At 33.1% G+C, this 14,316-nt stretch overlaps 1 protein-coding gene and 1 pseudogene across 2 annotated transcripts; both read left to right on the top strand.

Moving 5' to 3' along the window:
• Positions 1-556: 556 nt before the first annotated feature.
• Positions 557-1,269, top strand: LOC148616155 (uncharacterized; annotated as a pseudogene).
• A 9,842-nt stretch (positions 1,270-11,111) lies between these two features.
• On the top strand, positions 11,112-13,483 carry LOC148616154 (uncharacterized). 2 transcript variants are annotated; one of them, XM_088582893.1, is made up of 3 exons: positions 11,112-11,235; positions 11,482-11,603; positions 11,933-13,483. In XM_088582893.1, exon 3 carries the CDS (start codon positions 11,943-11,945, stop codon positions 12,822-12,824), a length of 882 nt encoding a protein of 293 aa, XP_088439019.1. In that variant the 5' UTR covers positions 11,112-11,235; positions 11,482-11,603; positions 11,933-11,942; the 3' UTR covers positions 12,825-13,483. The 2 variants fall into 2 exon arrangements, with proteins under 2 accessions (XP_088439019.1, XP_088439020.1); XM_088582894.1 differs by having other exon boundaries at positions 11,211-11,240.
• Positions 13,484-14,316: the final 833 nt, after the last annotated feature.

Raw genomic sequence — 14,316 nt, 5'->3', positions numbered from 1 at the left:
GGTCAAAGTCAAATTCAACTTCCGAATGAATATTCATCATTGACAGACCAATGAGTCTGTCCTCAACCATTGTTGAGCGAAGATAGGCAGAATTTTACTTGTTTTAGGGCACCAAAAGTACTATCAGCGGTTGTAGATGATACTGACATGCCTTTACAGCTGTATGAATGTTAGGAAACAGCTCAAGTTTTGCAAACTTTTGAGAATTGATTAGTATACTCGGCCTGCCATCGACAGGTGTATCTGCTGGCACGTTGTTCCTATTTTGATGCTTTACTGGCACGCTTAGTTTTCTGCGAGTTATATCCCCATAAAACTTTTGCCATTTTTGTCGACCGTCAAAATCTTGATCAGCCTGATCTAACATGCTTTAAATCTCCATGTCCTTTTTTAAGAATAACTAAAGCCAAATGAAACAGCCTTCACTGTATCAAATACATTTAGAAGCTGGCATGATTAGACTACTGCTAAATTCAAGCAAAGTGCATATCAGTGCATAAAATGGGCTTCTGCTATTAGTACGAACGTCAGATAGTTTTCCTTCCCATACATGTCATTGCATGTGTTATAATATCGACGAAAGTTTGTAAAGTACTGCGCCAATATACTTTGTCCTTTTCGAAGATGCGGGAGGTTTTTAAGTTGAATGCACCGAGTTGGAATGAGATAATACCGTCTTTGACAGTTCCGGGAATAGACAATACGAAATTAATGTAACCCTTAGTTGACGTGAAGGCTCCATTGCCAACACAACATCATGTTTAGCAGTTCAACTGCATAGGCTGGCATTGTGAACTGACTCAGACCACAACGCAAGAACGATATTTATTCGCCTTGCGCTATCCGGTGTTGAAGTTCTGATTGGGCGAGATTTCAATTTACCAACTAACGAAATTTAAAAATTACTAATAGAGCACAATAAATTCGTTCAGAATTCGATTGACGTAGTTTAACCGTTCTTCCAAGAAACGGGATATATGGATGAAAAGACCGACAATGTTCATCGTCCTGAACGGCGGTTGCGACAGTTGAAACTGCACTAATGCGAACCCAGAGCCAGTATCAAACAGGACACCAACTACTTTGTATCATCAACACGCGAAGTGAATGCCTAAAGCTGAAGTGCCAACGTATTGTTCATCGCCAACTAAAACGGAAATTAACGTTCTATCAATGCCTCCCAGATCAAGACACAGCGGTAGCAAAATATTCTTAGATTTCATGAAAGTTTTATTTGCTCTGGTTACAACATTGCCATCTTTTCATTAATCTAAAGGTTTGCAATCAATATACATCGTTGATTTGCTATATATTTTCATTAGAGAAAGGACTTTGTATGCTAATGCCCGATTTTGGCCCCCCTATTTCGGAAAAAAATAATTTATGACGAACATACCGATTAAAAGAAGAAAACGATGGCCAAATATCTCAATTTTGTCATTTACCTTGTATTTTAATCGTAGAAACACCTAAGTCCATCTTTTAAGACGTCAAAACACCATAGAAACGGAAAATGAGGATAAAAATGCGATTTTCGTCACAAACTTCTTTTTTTTAAATGCCTCCGCCAACGTCACCCACAGAAAACAAAATAACTTTGGACACTTCTCGTAACGCAGAATCATATTCAAAAGACATTATCGTGGGTCACGTTGGCGGAGACCCTCAAAAATTGAAAAAACGTAGCTGAAAATGGACTTTGTTTACCATTATAATAATATCGGAACGTAATCGGTGACGGGACGGCACTTTTCCGAAGCGATGTCAACATATACGTCTGATTGGTAAGAGAATAAAATATTAACTGATTAAAGATTTTCACCGCCAGAATTGATTTATATTTTATGGAATCCATATTCAGGTAGTTTTTAGCATGTTATAATCAAACACGACATAGAAAATGGGGTGAAAGGATATTTTTATGGGGAATTAATGTGGGGACAAAACACGGTTTTTCGTTTTTATCTTGCAAGATCTTTTATTATTTTCTGAAAAGATCCTGATCATGTATTACTCACTCAGAACATTTTGTTGAGGTTATTTCAGCCGAAAAGACTTTTATTATGTTAGAGTGGGGGGTCTGTTTTGCAGACGACAAATTTGCGACCGGAATCATGATTGCAAGTTGTTCGTCCCTTGGGTGTAGTGTGTCCGAGAGGTTCAGAATCGCTAAATATTATTTCCTACAAGCGGCCGTAGTTTGATTATACATATAAAATACCAAAAAATATTTATATTTACCGAAAGTATAAATAGTAGATATATCGTCTTAATTGCAAACAGGACGCAATGGCGTAATGGTTAGCTTGTCGGTCTATGAAGCAGACGATGCCGGTACGAATTTCAGTGCTGGTTTTTTTTTTTTTTTTTTTTTTTTTTTTTTTACTACGTATTTACTATTTATTTGTATATGATATAAACAACATCTATCGACATTTTTCATGGAATTAAACAATGGCGCTTTTTAGACAAAAAAGTTGTATCGAACCATTTCGTCCCTCATATAGGAGACTTTGTAAGGATTTGTGCAGCTTTGATAAACTGTTTCCGTGCTCCTTTGATTAATGACCTCGGAAATGATGAACTGGGGCAAATAATGGTAGAAAGAGCACAACAATCATACCGTATACAACAAATTGTAGAAGAGAACAATCTTATCAGGAAAAAGGCTATCTATACAGAGGTTAACGGAACTGAAAATCTGCTAGATTTTCCTAGGCTAAGTTTACAACTAATCAGAGACATAACTATGGGTGTATACCAACTCAAGCTAACGCCAAGGTATACGGAGAGTCATCTGTCTGATGATAACTATGTTCTCCAAACATGCAAGGATAGACCCAACTTGATTAGAGTTAAATTGTCATCAAGACATTCCTCGTCTAAGGTCTATAGTTTGTGGATCGAGTACAGCGATGACGACATCACAGGCTGGTATTGTACCTGCAAAGTCAGTGCACGAGTTGTTGGGTGATGTGCGCACATATCTTCCACTATCTGGTATCTAGGGTATAGTAGATGGCAACAACAACCTACTCCGTCTTGTCGATTCTCCGACTCTATTATCAATGCTCGAGATATGCCATCGCTTGAAACAGAGTCAGAATCAGAGAGTGGTGGACCAATCGAGGAATGACATGTCAGTGATATTGATTAAGAATGCATATGCCAGTATTACATTAAAGCCCCTTTACACATATAGGGGAAATACATTTAAATTAACTTTTTTTAAAGTATATGTATGATTAGAGGAGTTATTATCTATATAAAGTTAATTGCTTTTTTTGCGTCCCCGCTGTAACCATTTGCGGTGGGGACATAGAAATACCGTTGTTCACCAGTCCGTCAAAAAATAAAATACTTTGATACTCGGAATGATAATACAAAGTAAGACGTATATTGGAATTTCTTTGGTCTTTGATATATTCAAAACAAATCACTTTATTCTCGCAAACGAACTTTTGGAGGGTAATAGGTTTCACCCGATCTGTCCGTATTGTGTTGTTCACTTCTGATACATGTAGACTACAATGCTATAAATATATTGTGAGGAATTAATTTTCGGGCTAATTTTTTTTTCTGCTTGTCCGTCAATCTGATTAAAAATCGATCTCGCGTGTGAGCGACATAACAGAAACCGGGAGCTGCGAGATTGGTTTTTAATTAGATTGTCTGTCCGTCTGTTTGTTATGGGATTTCCCCCTACATTCAATAGTACTCTATGCTGATGATCCTGAATTTCAGGCATTCCATGATTATATCAAACTCTGAAAACATTCAGCATAAAATGAAAGAACACGGAAGCAAATCATATTTAATAACTCGGTATACAACAAGAGATTTGTAATGTCAGTCAGTATCGCAAGAAACGAAATATAGTAATGTATTAACACAAAATCAATAAAAAACAAACAAACAAACAAAAACAAAAAACAAACAAAAACAAAAAAAGCTAATAAACAAAACATAAACTAAGCTAAACAAATACATGTAAATATGACGTTCCTTGATATGTTGTATAATTCTCGAGTATCACTCTATCGTGTGAGTTGTTGTCACATGCACATTTACTCCATAACCTCCTTTTTCAAATAAGCGAAATACATAGTTACAAACGTCAAGGGGATATATAACTCAGCCATAAATATTGAGTCAATTTTAACATTTTTTATGAACCATATACATTTAAGTGATTGACCAATACTTGTCATTATGAACATGATCAATGAGTTTTTAAAATGAAGTTGGCCATTTAATGAAGCATATGCATTTTTCGGGAATCTACATATTATAAGATGCATATAATACATGTATTGTATGTCTCTGATAGCTCTACAAAACAATATTCAAGAATTTGCAATTTTTTTGTCCATGTGATATTATTTAATTCTAACCCAATAAAGAGAAAGTTGTCAGCATATAATTAAATATAACCATTATTGACAAAATATACTTATGGTTGTTATGGAGAATTTTTTCTGGTCACCATGGAAACCAATGTTGCCTGGTTTAGTTTTGAAAATAATAGAACTAAAACTTTAGATAGTAATCTTATAAAAATACATCATAAAGCTTTATTTATTTTAGAACATGCGAAAATATATCACAATAATGGTTGTTGCTATGATAATTAATGGTTGCTATGTAATCTTTTGGGTAACCATGGAACACCTTGTTCCAAGGAATAGTTTTTTTACAGTATAAATAGGAGTTTATTATTATATTATTTTAGTATAACTGGTGTAATAAAAATACATTGTTTAACACGCAATAAAAATATATAGGCAACATGACAGAAATGATAGTTGGTTGCCATGAAAATGAATAGTTGCTATGCAAAACAAATGGGTTTTCGAGGTAAAAAGTTAATTTTCTGTTTTAAATGTCGTTTACAAAATCCAATTAATTACTCCACATTAAAGTAGTTGCCATATATTCTCATAGCGTAATCCATTGATATTGGCCAATATCTGAAATTAAGAAGGGTTTCCCCAAGTGTCATGGTATACATTAAAATCCGTTGCTAGGCAACCAACGATTTTCATTAACAAGAAAAAAATTGTCATTTTGCAGGGCTACTATACCCTGCCTTTTAATATGGAATATATGAAGTTATTTGAAGAGGGGACCAAAAACGGCCCTCATTGTACCTAGTCCTTTGTCATTTATTCCTATTTTCCCAGGTGCTTTATTAAATTCCTTCATTGTCATTTTTATGCATCAAAAAAGATTAAAAAATAAAATTTAAAAAAACATACTTCCATGTTATATTTTTCTTAAGTGTATGCAAACATAATTAACGATTGATACGTATGCAATGTTTGTGTCATGTTTTAAATCATATTTTTATCTTTGTTTTAACTCAAATTTCTAGAAATCAGTTGTTTTATATATTTTGTTTCATTCCATAAATCGAAACATCTACATAATGTAGTATTTTTGCTGCAACTATTATCCTTAATATTACTTTTATTATTTCGTCTTTAGGAGAAATTTAAAGACCTTCTTATTAATTCAATAAACTTTCAATAAAATAAATTGTTTCAAATGTAAAGGGACAGACAATTTTCAACTTCTTAGTTTTGCAAATTCTACAAGTATATTTCATTGTGTAAGCATGCACACTAATGTATCTACGTTGTTATAGATCTTGCTGCTTCTATCATAAATCTGGTGACATTTTTATTCTAACTGTATACTAAATCGTCTGAGATGTTATATCAAAGCTTAATGTAGATTTAAAGGTTTTATGTGAATACACACTTTACAAATCATTATTGCATGTTGTTACTTGAACAAAACACTAACCGGTAATTAATCAGAAAAAAAGAAACACTAAAATGTCCGGACCAAAAATTCAGGAATATTCAAAGAAATGTTCAACAACACAGACTCTATTCCTGCTCTCCATACATTTAAATTTACCGTTATTTGTTACTGTTTTCAAATGTAATGAGACCTCTCATTTATGCTGTATACCAAATATCAAGTGGCTGTGAAGTGTAGTTTTTGTAAAAAAAAAAAAAAAAAAAAAGCAACGAAAAATTACTTTTTTTTCTACTCGGACGCGATATTCTATGAGGAACACGGCGGTTGTTTCTAGAAAGACAGTAGACACTTGCCCTACCGTTGCACCTGGACCATGCCCTAATTTGTAATGGAGTTCGGGTCGCTCATTTACTTTTGTTTCTTTGTGCGTGTTATTTTGGTTATTTTATGTTCTTTTTTTGTGTTTGACTGTTTTTTTCCTATCCAGTCCTTATCATGGTAATATATTCCTTTGATTTCCGTTCGAATCTTGGTTCCTTTGATTACTGCTTGAACACAAAGCTCCTTCAGTGAGCTGGTAGTACTACAAACATAGAAATAAAGCGACCAAGAGAACTCGAGGGACGAAATACCCACACTTTGATCTTTAAAGTGATGACTCGAATCTTGAGGTTAAGGATCCTAAATCCATTGACTTATTTGCAAGACGATTAATCCTGTTATAAATATTTGTATATTTTTTACTTTTCACAATAAAATTCAAATTCAAATTATTTATTGGCGTAAAATACAAATAAAAAGATTACAACCATTTACAATACAAGACAATACACACATTATTCAATGCTAAAACAAACAAACAAAAAGAAATATACTAAAACGTTGTTACTGCAGACCATCCATACACGAAAAGGAAGGAACAACTGCAATTAATCTTCTAAAAAAAGTAGGGACTGTGTAAAGGTTTGCCATTGAAAATAAAATGCAATTCGTTTTCAACCTTAGCAATTAAAGACAAGTTTTGATCTAGATAAAGCAGAGTATGGTGTGAAATATATTACTGAAACAAAATCTAAAACTTAATTCATCAGTTGTTCTTTTTTCCTAAGCATTATATAGAGTCGACGTAAGTAAAACATATCTTTGATAAAATGGCAGAGATATGAAATGTGTAATTCTAAAGAAAAGAAAAAGACAAAAGATGGCCACATTTAAAAGGAAAATGACACAATTTGTACATTTAAACTATGAAAAAATTAAATGTTTAATCATAGAGATTTTTTGAAATTTTAATTTTAAATTGTTTCATTTGCCTTGGCAGTTTAAATATGGCCATCCTTTCCCTAGTAATATTTTCTTTATCGCTAAAGCTGTTAAACGGGTGTGTACTGCAACATAGAAGAAAATGCATATTCAAATCTCTATGAAAGATTCTACAGATATCAAATTATTAATTGGTAATTTATTAAAACCATTGTATTAAAAAAAAGTTAAGTTTTTAAATATCTTGTTCAATTTAAATTAAAGAAAGTAATCCAGGGACAAAATTCAGACATGGAAAACAGACATAAAAACAAATCAGTTTTCATGGTGCAGATAATGTAAAGATCCATAACTTCATGATGACGACCTAAAACTTATGTTGTGATGACTTCAATCTTGTAGCAACATAACCGTGTTCCATAAGCCTAATTGTAAGCAGTCCAGCGCGATACAAAAAAGTATGCATAGTTGCGGCAAGCTCTGGCATAACGTGTGAGTTGTGATATAAAAACTCCATACGCAGGTGCTGAAGGGATATCACATATTTGTATCTAGACGTACTTTTTTGAGTAACAATGATGTATAATGTTCTTGAGTCGGGATTTTAGCTGAGTATGGCAAATAGAAGTATAAAGAGTTGAAAAATCATAGGTTTAATGTTATTGTATTCTGGTAATAATCTTTAATTTAGGGTTTCTAGAATATCTTTCAAATTTTTCAGGATCCACATTAAATTTATACTACTACGGGATTAACAAGTGGTAGGACTGGATACCCTCTTTGACACCTGTAAGTATATAAGTCAAAAGCTTTGAAAAAGTTTTTTTGGTACATTTTGCTGATCCAGCTATGTAGCGTTGTTTGTATGGATTCTTGTGAAGTGTAGGAATCCAGTACATAGACGGAAGATCCCAATCATCGTCTACGGTAGAGAGACAAAAGAGGATAGCACAGATTTATGTTTTTCTGCTATCTCTTCTTTGGAGAGTGTAGTGGCAATATAGATCTTATCACAGCTATTTTTTTCTGTGTCTACCTCTGATAAAAGAACATTGGATGCAATACATTTTGCAGACAAAAACAATGTTGTTTTGGGCTTTGTCTGCAGGTACGACAACATATTTGTTATATATATTAGACATTGTTTTTGCTACATCGGGGTCCTTAAAAACGGATGTAGCATTGACCCTCTTTGACCTACTTAAAACTTTCATGCGTTTCAAAATTAAAGACCTCACAGCCTTTACCCACTCTGACTTGAGAATCAATGTCGTCGTGTTTTCGTTTTGTCCATTTTCTTGCTTAGTCCTCCGCGGCATCAATAAGAACTTTGTAAAGTTAAAATTTCAATTTATGGAGCATGGTTCACGGGACCTTTAGAAAGGACATTACGTAGAGATTCGTTTTTAACGGTGTTTAAACCTCCCGTAATGATGTGACTGGATGGACCATAATTGAAAAGAGAGTTTTTGCAAGAACAGTCTGGTAGTTTAGCCTTGAAGCCTCAATCTCGAGGTTCTGCAATAACCTTTCATAACTGAAAATATTAGATGCAATAGGTGAAGTATAAAAGTATGAAATAATCGGTATTGATTTATTTTTGTAATACGAGGCATAGAATGATAAGTTCATTACATCAGTTTCAGTTTCTATTACAAAGATAATGTTCGATCTACGAATAATATCTACTTCAAGTATCATTTATTAGGGACTACAAAAATATATTTGTCTGCTATATTACACGACTTTAGAATATACACAGATGACACAGGTCGTTCGAAATCAAAAGCTTTGATTTTGACCATGAATTAACTTTCCAACCGAGTTAGTAGATATTTGACAGCAAATCCGTTACTGTCGCTCATATAATTAGTAGAGCGAGGATATTACCAAATAAACTTTAGTAAGATAGATTTCGTGACTTACCGGATTGGTACCGCACCCATCCAAATTGGAGTTTTACTGAATTTTTCTTACTTGCAAAGTGATAGATCTAACGCACTTGCAATGTTTTTCCTTGCGTCTGATGTCACTCTCGGTTTTCTAGGGAGTTCATTTCATTTTTTTGCTGCCTTGTTTTTGTGTCCTCAGTTTTTGTTTGTGATTGTCTTTCATTGTATTATTATGTCTGACTGTGTATGTGGATGTTTTGGTTATGGGAATCTGAATTGTCCTTCTGCTTAAATTTCCAGTATTTTGTAAATCTTCTTTTACACAGGGAAGAGAAACTCAACCCATGTCAAAAGTTTTAGCGTAATTTTGCTAAGTATAGAAGGTCCATTGATAAAACAACGCTAAAGAATATAAACCAAACAGCTAGTTAAGATTTTTTTTCATTGGTCCTAAGTAGAATATATAAAAAGAACGAAATGTACCCTATTTTCTTTTCGTGACTTTTTACATGCACTGGAAACTTCCCAATAATGTAATCGCGAATTTTCTTCGACGTTTTTTATTTATAGTTATGATTTCCTGGTTCTAAATTTAAATGTTTTTGTGCATTTATCTTGACATAAATTGGCCCTAAATATGTTACAATTCAATAAAAGATTGTTATTTACCTTACTGACAACATGAATGAATTGTCAGCATTATTTTATTTGTTATTTTTATTTTCATACTTAAGTACTAGTATTTGCAAACAGTTACGAATTGTTCAATTAGTGTTTACCCGTGTATTATTCACCCGTAGTAGACATCGACATTATGGCGTTTTCATCCTTTTCATACAATGACGAAGATTCGAATAAAATGATAAATAATGATTAAACCGAATTTGCAGTGAAAGAACCCGAAATCTGATGTATACATGTTAGATTTAAAACGAATGATCTTTTAGTGGCGGTAAGGCTTTCCACATTCTATTCATACAAAGTGTTACACCTTTTTTTCTTCTTTTCTTAAAGAAGATCCATACATTTCTGGACATCGTCACTTATTTTCAGAAAATAAGTATCTTTAATGTTCATTTGAACACTAAGCAAAATTATTTAAAAAAAAACAACAGTGAATGTTACAGATTTCCTTACGCAATGTAATATAATGCTTGAAAAAATGTATAGTTCAACTTGCTTAAAATGTAAAACAAACAAAAAATGTTTTCAGTATCAGTATGAATATGAACACAGTGCAATGTTTAAATAATATTGTTACAATAATTTTTGTATTGCATAATGTAGGTACCGTCTACAACATACAGTGACCAAAAATATTATGCCTACGTTCAATATGCTAAAAATGTATATAAAAAAGAAGTATTAAATTTCTCCGTAATATGGGGTAGATATTTTAATATGAATATAAAAATGTTGCAAAGTTACAGATTACACAAAATATGTGCAGTCCACGGCCTTAAGTGACCAAAATGGCCTGTTAAACAAATCTGCTTAGAATTAAGAAAAAAATAATCAAATTTTTCCAAAATAAGAGATGTTGATCTTCAACATAAATAGAAATACGGTGCAATGTTTGAATGATATTCGTCGAAAACTTACAAGCTACAAATAACATGGGGTAGGTACCCCTAAGCGCGACGGGCAGACGGACGGACGTTTTCCAGCCTTTTAAACAGGTTTTCCCAAGTTTGAAGGACATATATGACCATATGTGTTCAAATTAGTACCATAAACCTATCAAATCAACTATGAAACACATTAAAGAGCTGGAGAAGGAACATAAGGACAATATTTTCTATATCATGTTGGTGCATTGAGTTACAATTTCATTGAAATGCAATGAAAATGAACATTTCAAGGGCAGACAACTCTGTCAAGAAAACCTCAGTTTTCTAACATTCTATTGAAAAGTTATTTTCTAAGCACAGCCAGTGATGCAGAGATCAAATAATGGTCTTTTCAAACAGAGAAAGTATCCTTGACTGATATTACATTGTCAGATCGGTGGGGTTTTGACATGCATGTTTCTGATTTTTTTTCCCATTTAGCATGATTCTTACAAACATTTGCACTTAAATATATAAATTGGGAAAATACAACTTATATTTAGCAAAGGTGTTTTTATAGGTTAGAAAAGGCTCTCTGATTATCAACTTAACATTCGAGAATTTTCTTCATTACATAATGTTCTATGTTTAGCAAGGGGAATTTCAATAAATGACGTACATTATGCATATTCATAAGTGGTAAAGTAATAAAAGAACAAAGAGCATGAATTACTTTATTGACTTTACCAGTATTTCAAGAGGTAAGGTAACAAAGTTTTCGAGAATGATTTTGTTAATAATACAACTATTTACTGAATGTTTGAACTGTATTTTGTCGATTTTGTAATCAAATTTAAAAAAAGGGATGATAAAGATACTAGTTTATACCGTGAATTTTTAGTCGTATGATAAATGTATACTGAAGGCTGAGCTAACAAACATCGCGTTAAAAATGAATATGTGCACCGAACGTATATATTGAAATACACATTTCTTACTCTTTATAGAATATAATATTATCCAGACAACACAAAGCAATTGTATTCCTGGAACACTACTTCCAAAGAGAAAGAATAGATAGATCATTAGGACTAGTTTGATAATTCTCTGAAGACGCAGTTAAAACAAGGTAAGACGTTATTTTGAAATTATTTTCATTTTCATAAGAGTTTTCTTTAAAAATTTTTAAAAAATCAAAAACGAAAGCAATTTTTTTTTAATTCATTGAAAACTTTTGATTAAATTTAACAAGTATAAAATTCACCAATTATACTTAACTATTGGTAAGCATTTTTTTAAAAACATCTTCCAATACTTTACACTCCATAAAAAGTCAGATAATTTTTATCTAATTTCCCCTAAATAATTAAAGGAGATCATAAGTCTAAATTTAATTATCATCTTTTGCCATAAATATAAAATTCATTCCGTGAAATACTTTGACCTTTATATTTGTAGTGATTTTAAAATGGGGCGTGATACTGATAGGCTAACAATCATCAGCATGAATGCTTCTGGTCGAAAAGGGAGACAGTACCAAGAATATCGCAGGTCGGTTCTGAAGGATGTCATTGGCGATGCCAAACCGGACATGCTGTTTTTACCAGGTGATAATCTCGATATGAACTCTTCAGTTGTTGAAAGTTATCGTAAGGCTAACGTTCTACACCAGGACGACACAGTGCTCTTATACGACTCTAAGAGAATACAGGTAGATAACAAACTACCGTCATTAAATCTTACTGGAATAGACACTAAAAAGCTAATGTATAGTGTAGTAGGCATCAAAGCTCCATATCCTACTCAGCATGTCGTGAAGCAGTTCCATTGCATCAGCTGGCATTGGGAACTGACACAAACCACCAGCAATGAACTATGCAATTTTGCTTGGCGTTACATGTTAATAGCTCAGTACCTTGCGTTGACTACTGAATTGGAAGTTCTGATAGGGGGTGATTTTAATTTGCCAATTTGCCAAATTGAAGAATTAATATCAAAGCATAACAAACTTGTTGAGAAATCGATTGACGACGTTAAACCACACTTCAGAGATTTAGGGTTTTTAGATGACATGACCGAATATGTTCATCGTCCTCAACGAAGGATAAGACAGCTAAGGCTTCACAAATGTAAATCCGTAGAAGGCACAAAGCAAGACACAGAATATTTTATTTCATCAAAGGAGATGCAGCTCTACAATACAGAGACGATTGATTCCTCCAAATCGCTAAGTAGCCGTGCGCAATTTGCAGTCGGTTGTGCTAAACCTGTAGTGGAAACGTGTTGTCCTGCTCCAACTAAAACGGAAATGTGCATCCCAGCAAGGCCTCCCAGGCATAGTGGTGGATAAATGTTGCATGTACATTTTTAAAATAATAGTCTGTGAAAATATAATTACTCATGAAATACACTTTTCATGAATTCGAGATTCGTTCAAACAAAAAATAAGTAATCAAATGATGGTTTTAATTGGCATAAACCTTTGTCAAGTAGAATTAAAAACATGATTTTAAAATCAACAAAAATGTCGTAAATACTTGAAAATTAAAGCCCGCAAGTAGAGCGGTGGTAGCAATTAATGCTTCGAAATGTTCGTTGCAAAATGGTGATTTTTGTGACATTGTCATTTTTCACAGCTAATGATATATATAGTAGATCATGAACATAGTTTACTCTCTGAAGTGATAAGTGGAAAAACAAAAATACAACAATGAAAGAATAATGATATATAATAATTGATGATCAATAAATACCCTGTATGTGTAACATCTGCTGTACAAAGATAACTTGACGTTTGGAGAATGATTCTAAATATTCACTTGCAAGATCTGTATTTTTTTATGATTAAGGCTTTTATAATTTTAAGCCTGTAGAAGAAAAGATAATGTGGCACACCATATAGTTCATGGGGTGTCAATTGAAATTTATGTTAGCATGTTATGCTGTAAAAGGAAAATATTTTATAATATTAATATCATTTTCGAAATAAATCATCTACGGAAATTTAAAGTGTGTTTTTGTGCCTGTATTCTATACCTTTTCCATGACTTTTTTCAAACCATGCATATATATGTATCAAAAGTTTTTGTTTATCTTTCTGATTGTGTCTGTTATTGTGAACTGCATAAATAAAATTTGTTGATACAAATTCAAAATGGACGGTGGTGTAGCTGGGGTAAAAAAAAATGTTTAAGGAATGGATTTTGAGGGCGGCACACAATAATAATTAAGATTAAATCTTTCATTAACATACAAAATTTACCTGAATTTAAATGAAAGCGGGATTTTTGGACCAGTGTTTGATGCAGTATTTCAATTCATATAGTTTATCATTTGCTAACTGCTTAATAAGGGAATAAAAGTTGTATTTTGCGATTTCCATCCGATGCAAGCGTTTTAATTGACTGGTTAAAGTGAAGTTCAATTTCCGGGTGGATATGCAGACCATTGAGTCTGTCCTCGACCATTGTTGATCGTAGATAGTCTTTTATTCATTCTTTCAGAGCACTGAAAGATATCTCAACTATGGCAGATATTACTTGCATAGTAAATGGAACCTTTACAGCTGTAAGAATGTTAGGATACTGCTCAAGTGTCGAATGCTTTAGGGTATTGATTAGTGTACTCCGTTTATCATAGACATTTTGCCACTTGAATCTCTACCTGGTCATTTTTGCCCTGTAACAATCCGTTCTTCGATTTCATTGGCGATTTGATCGACCAACGGATAAAATAATGATCGTCGCCAATACCTTTGGTATGTATCTGCTGGCACGTTGTTCCTATGTTTTTGCCTTCCTTGCCTTGCCACCTTTAGTTTTCTGTGAGTTTAAGTATATTCC

The sequence above is a fragment of the Perna viridis genome, chromosome 5 (assembly GCF_037379345.1).
Source record: "Perna viridis isolate PV_CMFRI_1.1 ecotype Kerala chromosome 5, ASM3737934v1, whole genome shotgun sequence".
Lineage (NCBI taxonomy): Eukaryota > Metazoa > Mollusca > Bivalvia > Mytilida > Mytilidae > Perna > Perna viridis.
The sequence above is the reverse complement of the archived record's forward strand: the minus strand, read 5'-3'. Positions and strand labels throughout refer to the sequence as shown.

Coding starts and splice junctions, on each gene's coding strand:
- LOC148616154 (XM_088582893.1), top strand. CDS start 11,943: ATGGGGCGTGATACTGATAGGCTAACAATCATCAGCATGAATGCTTCT.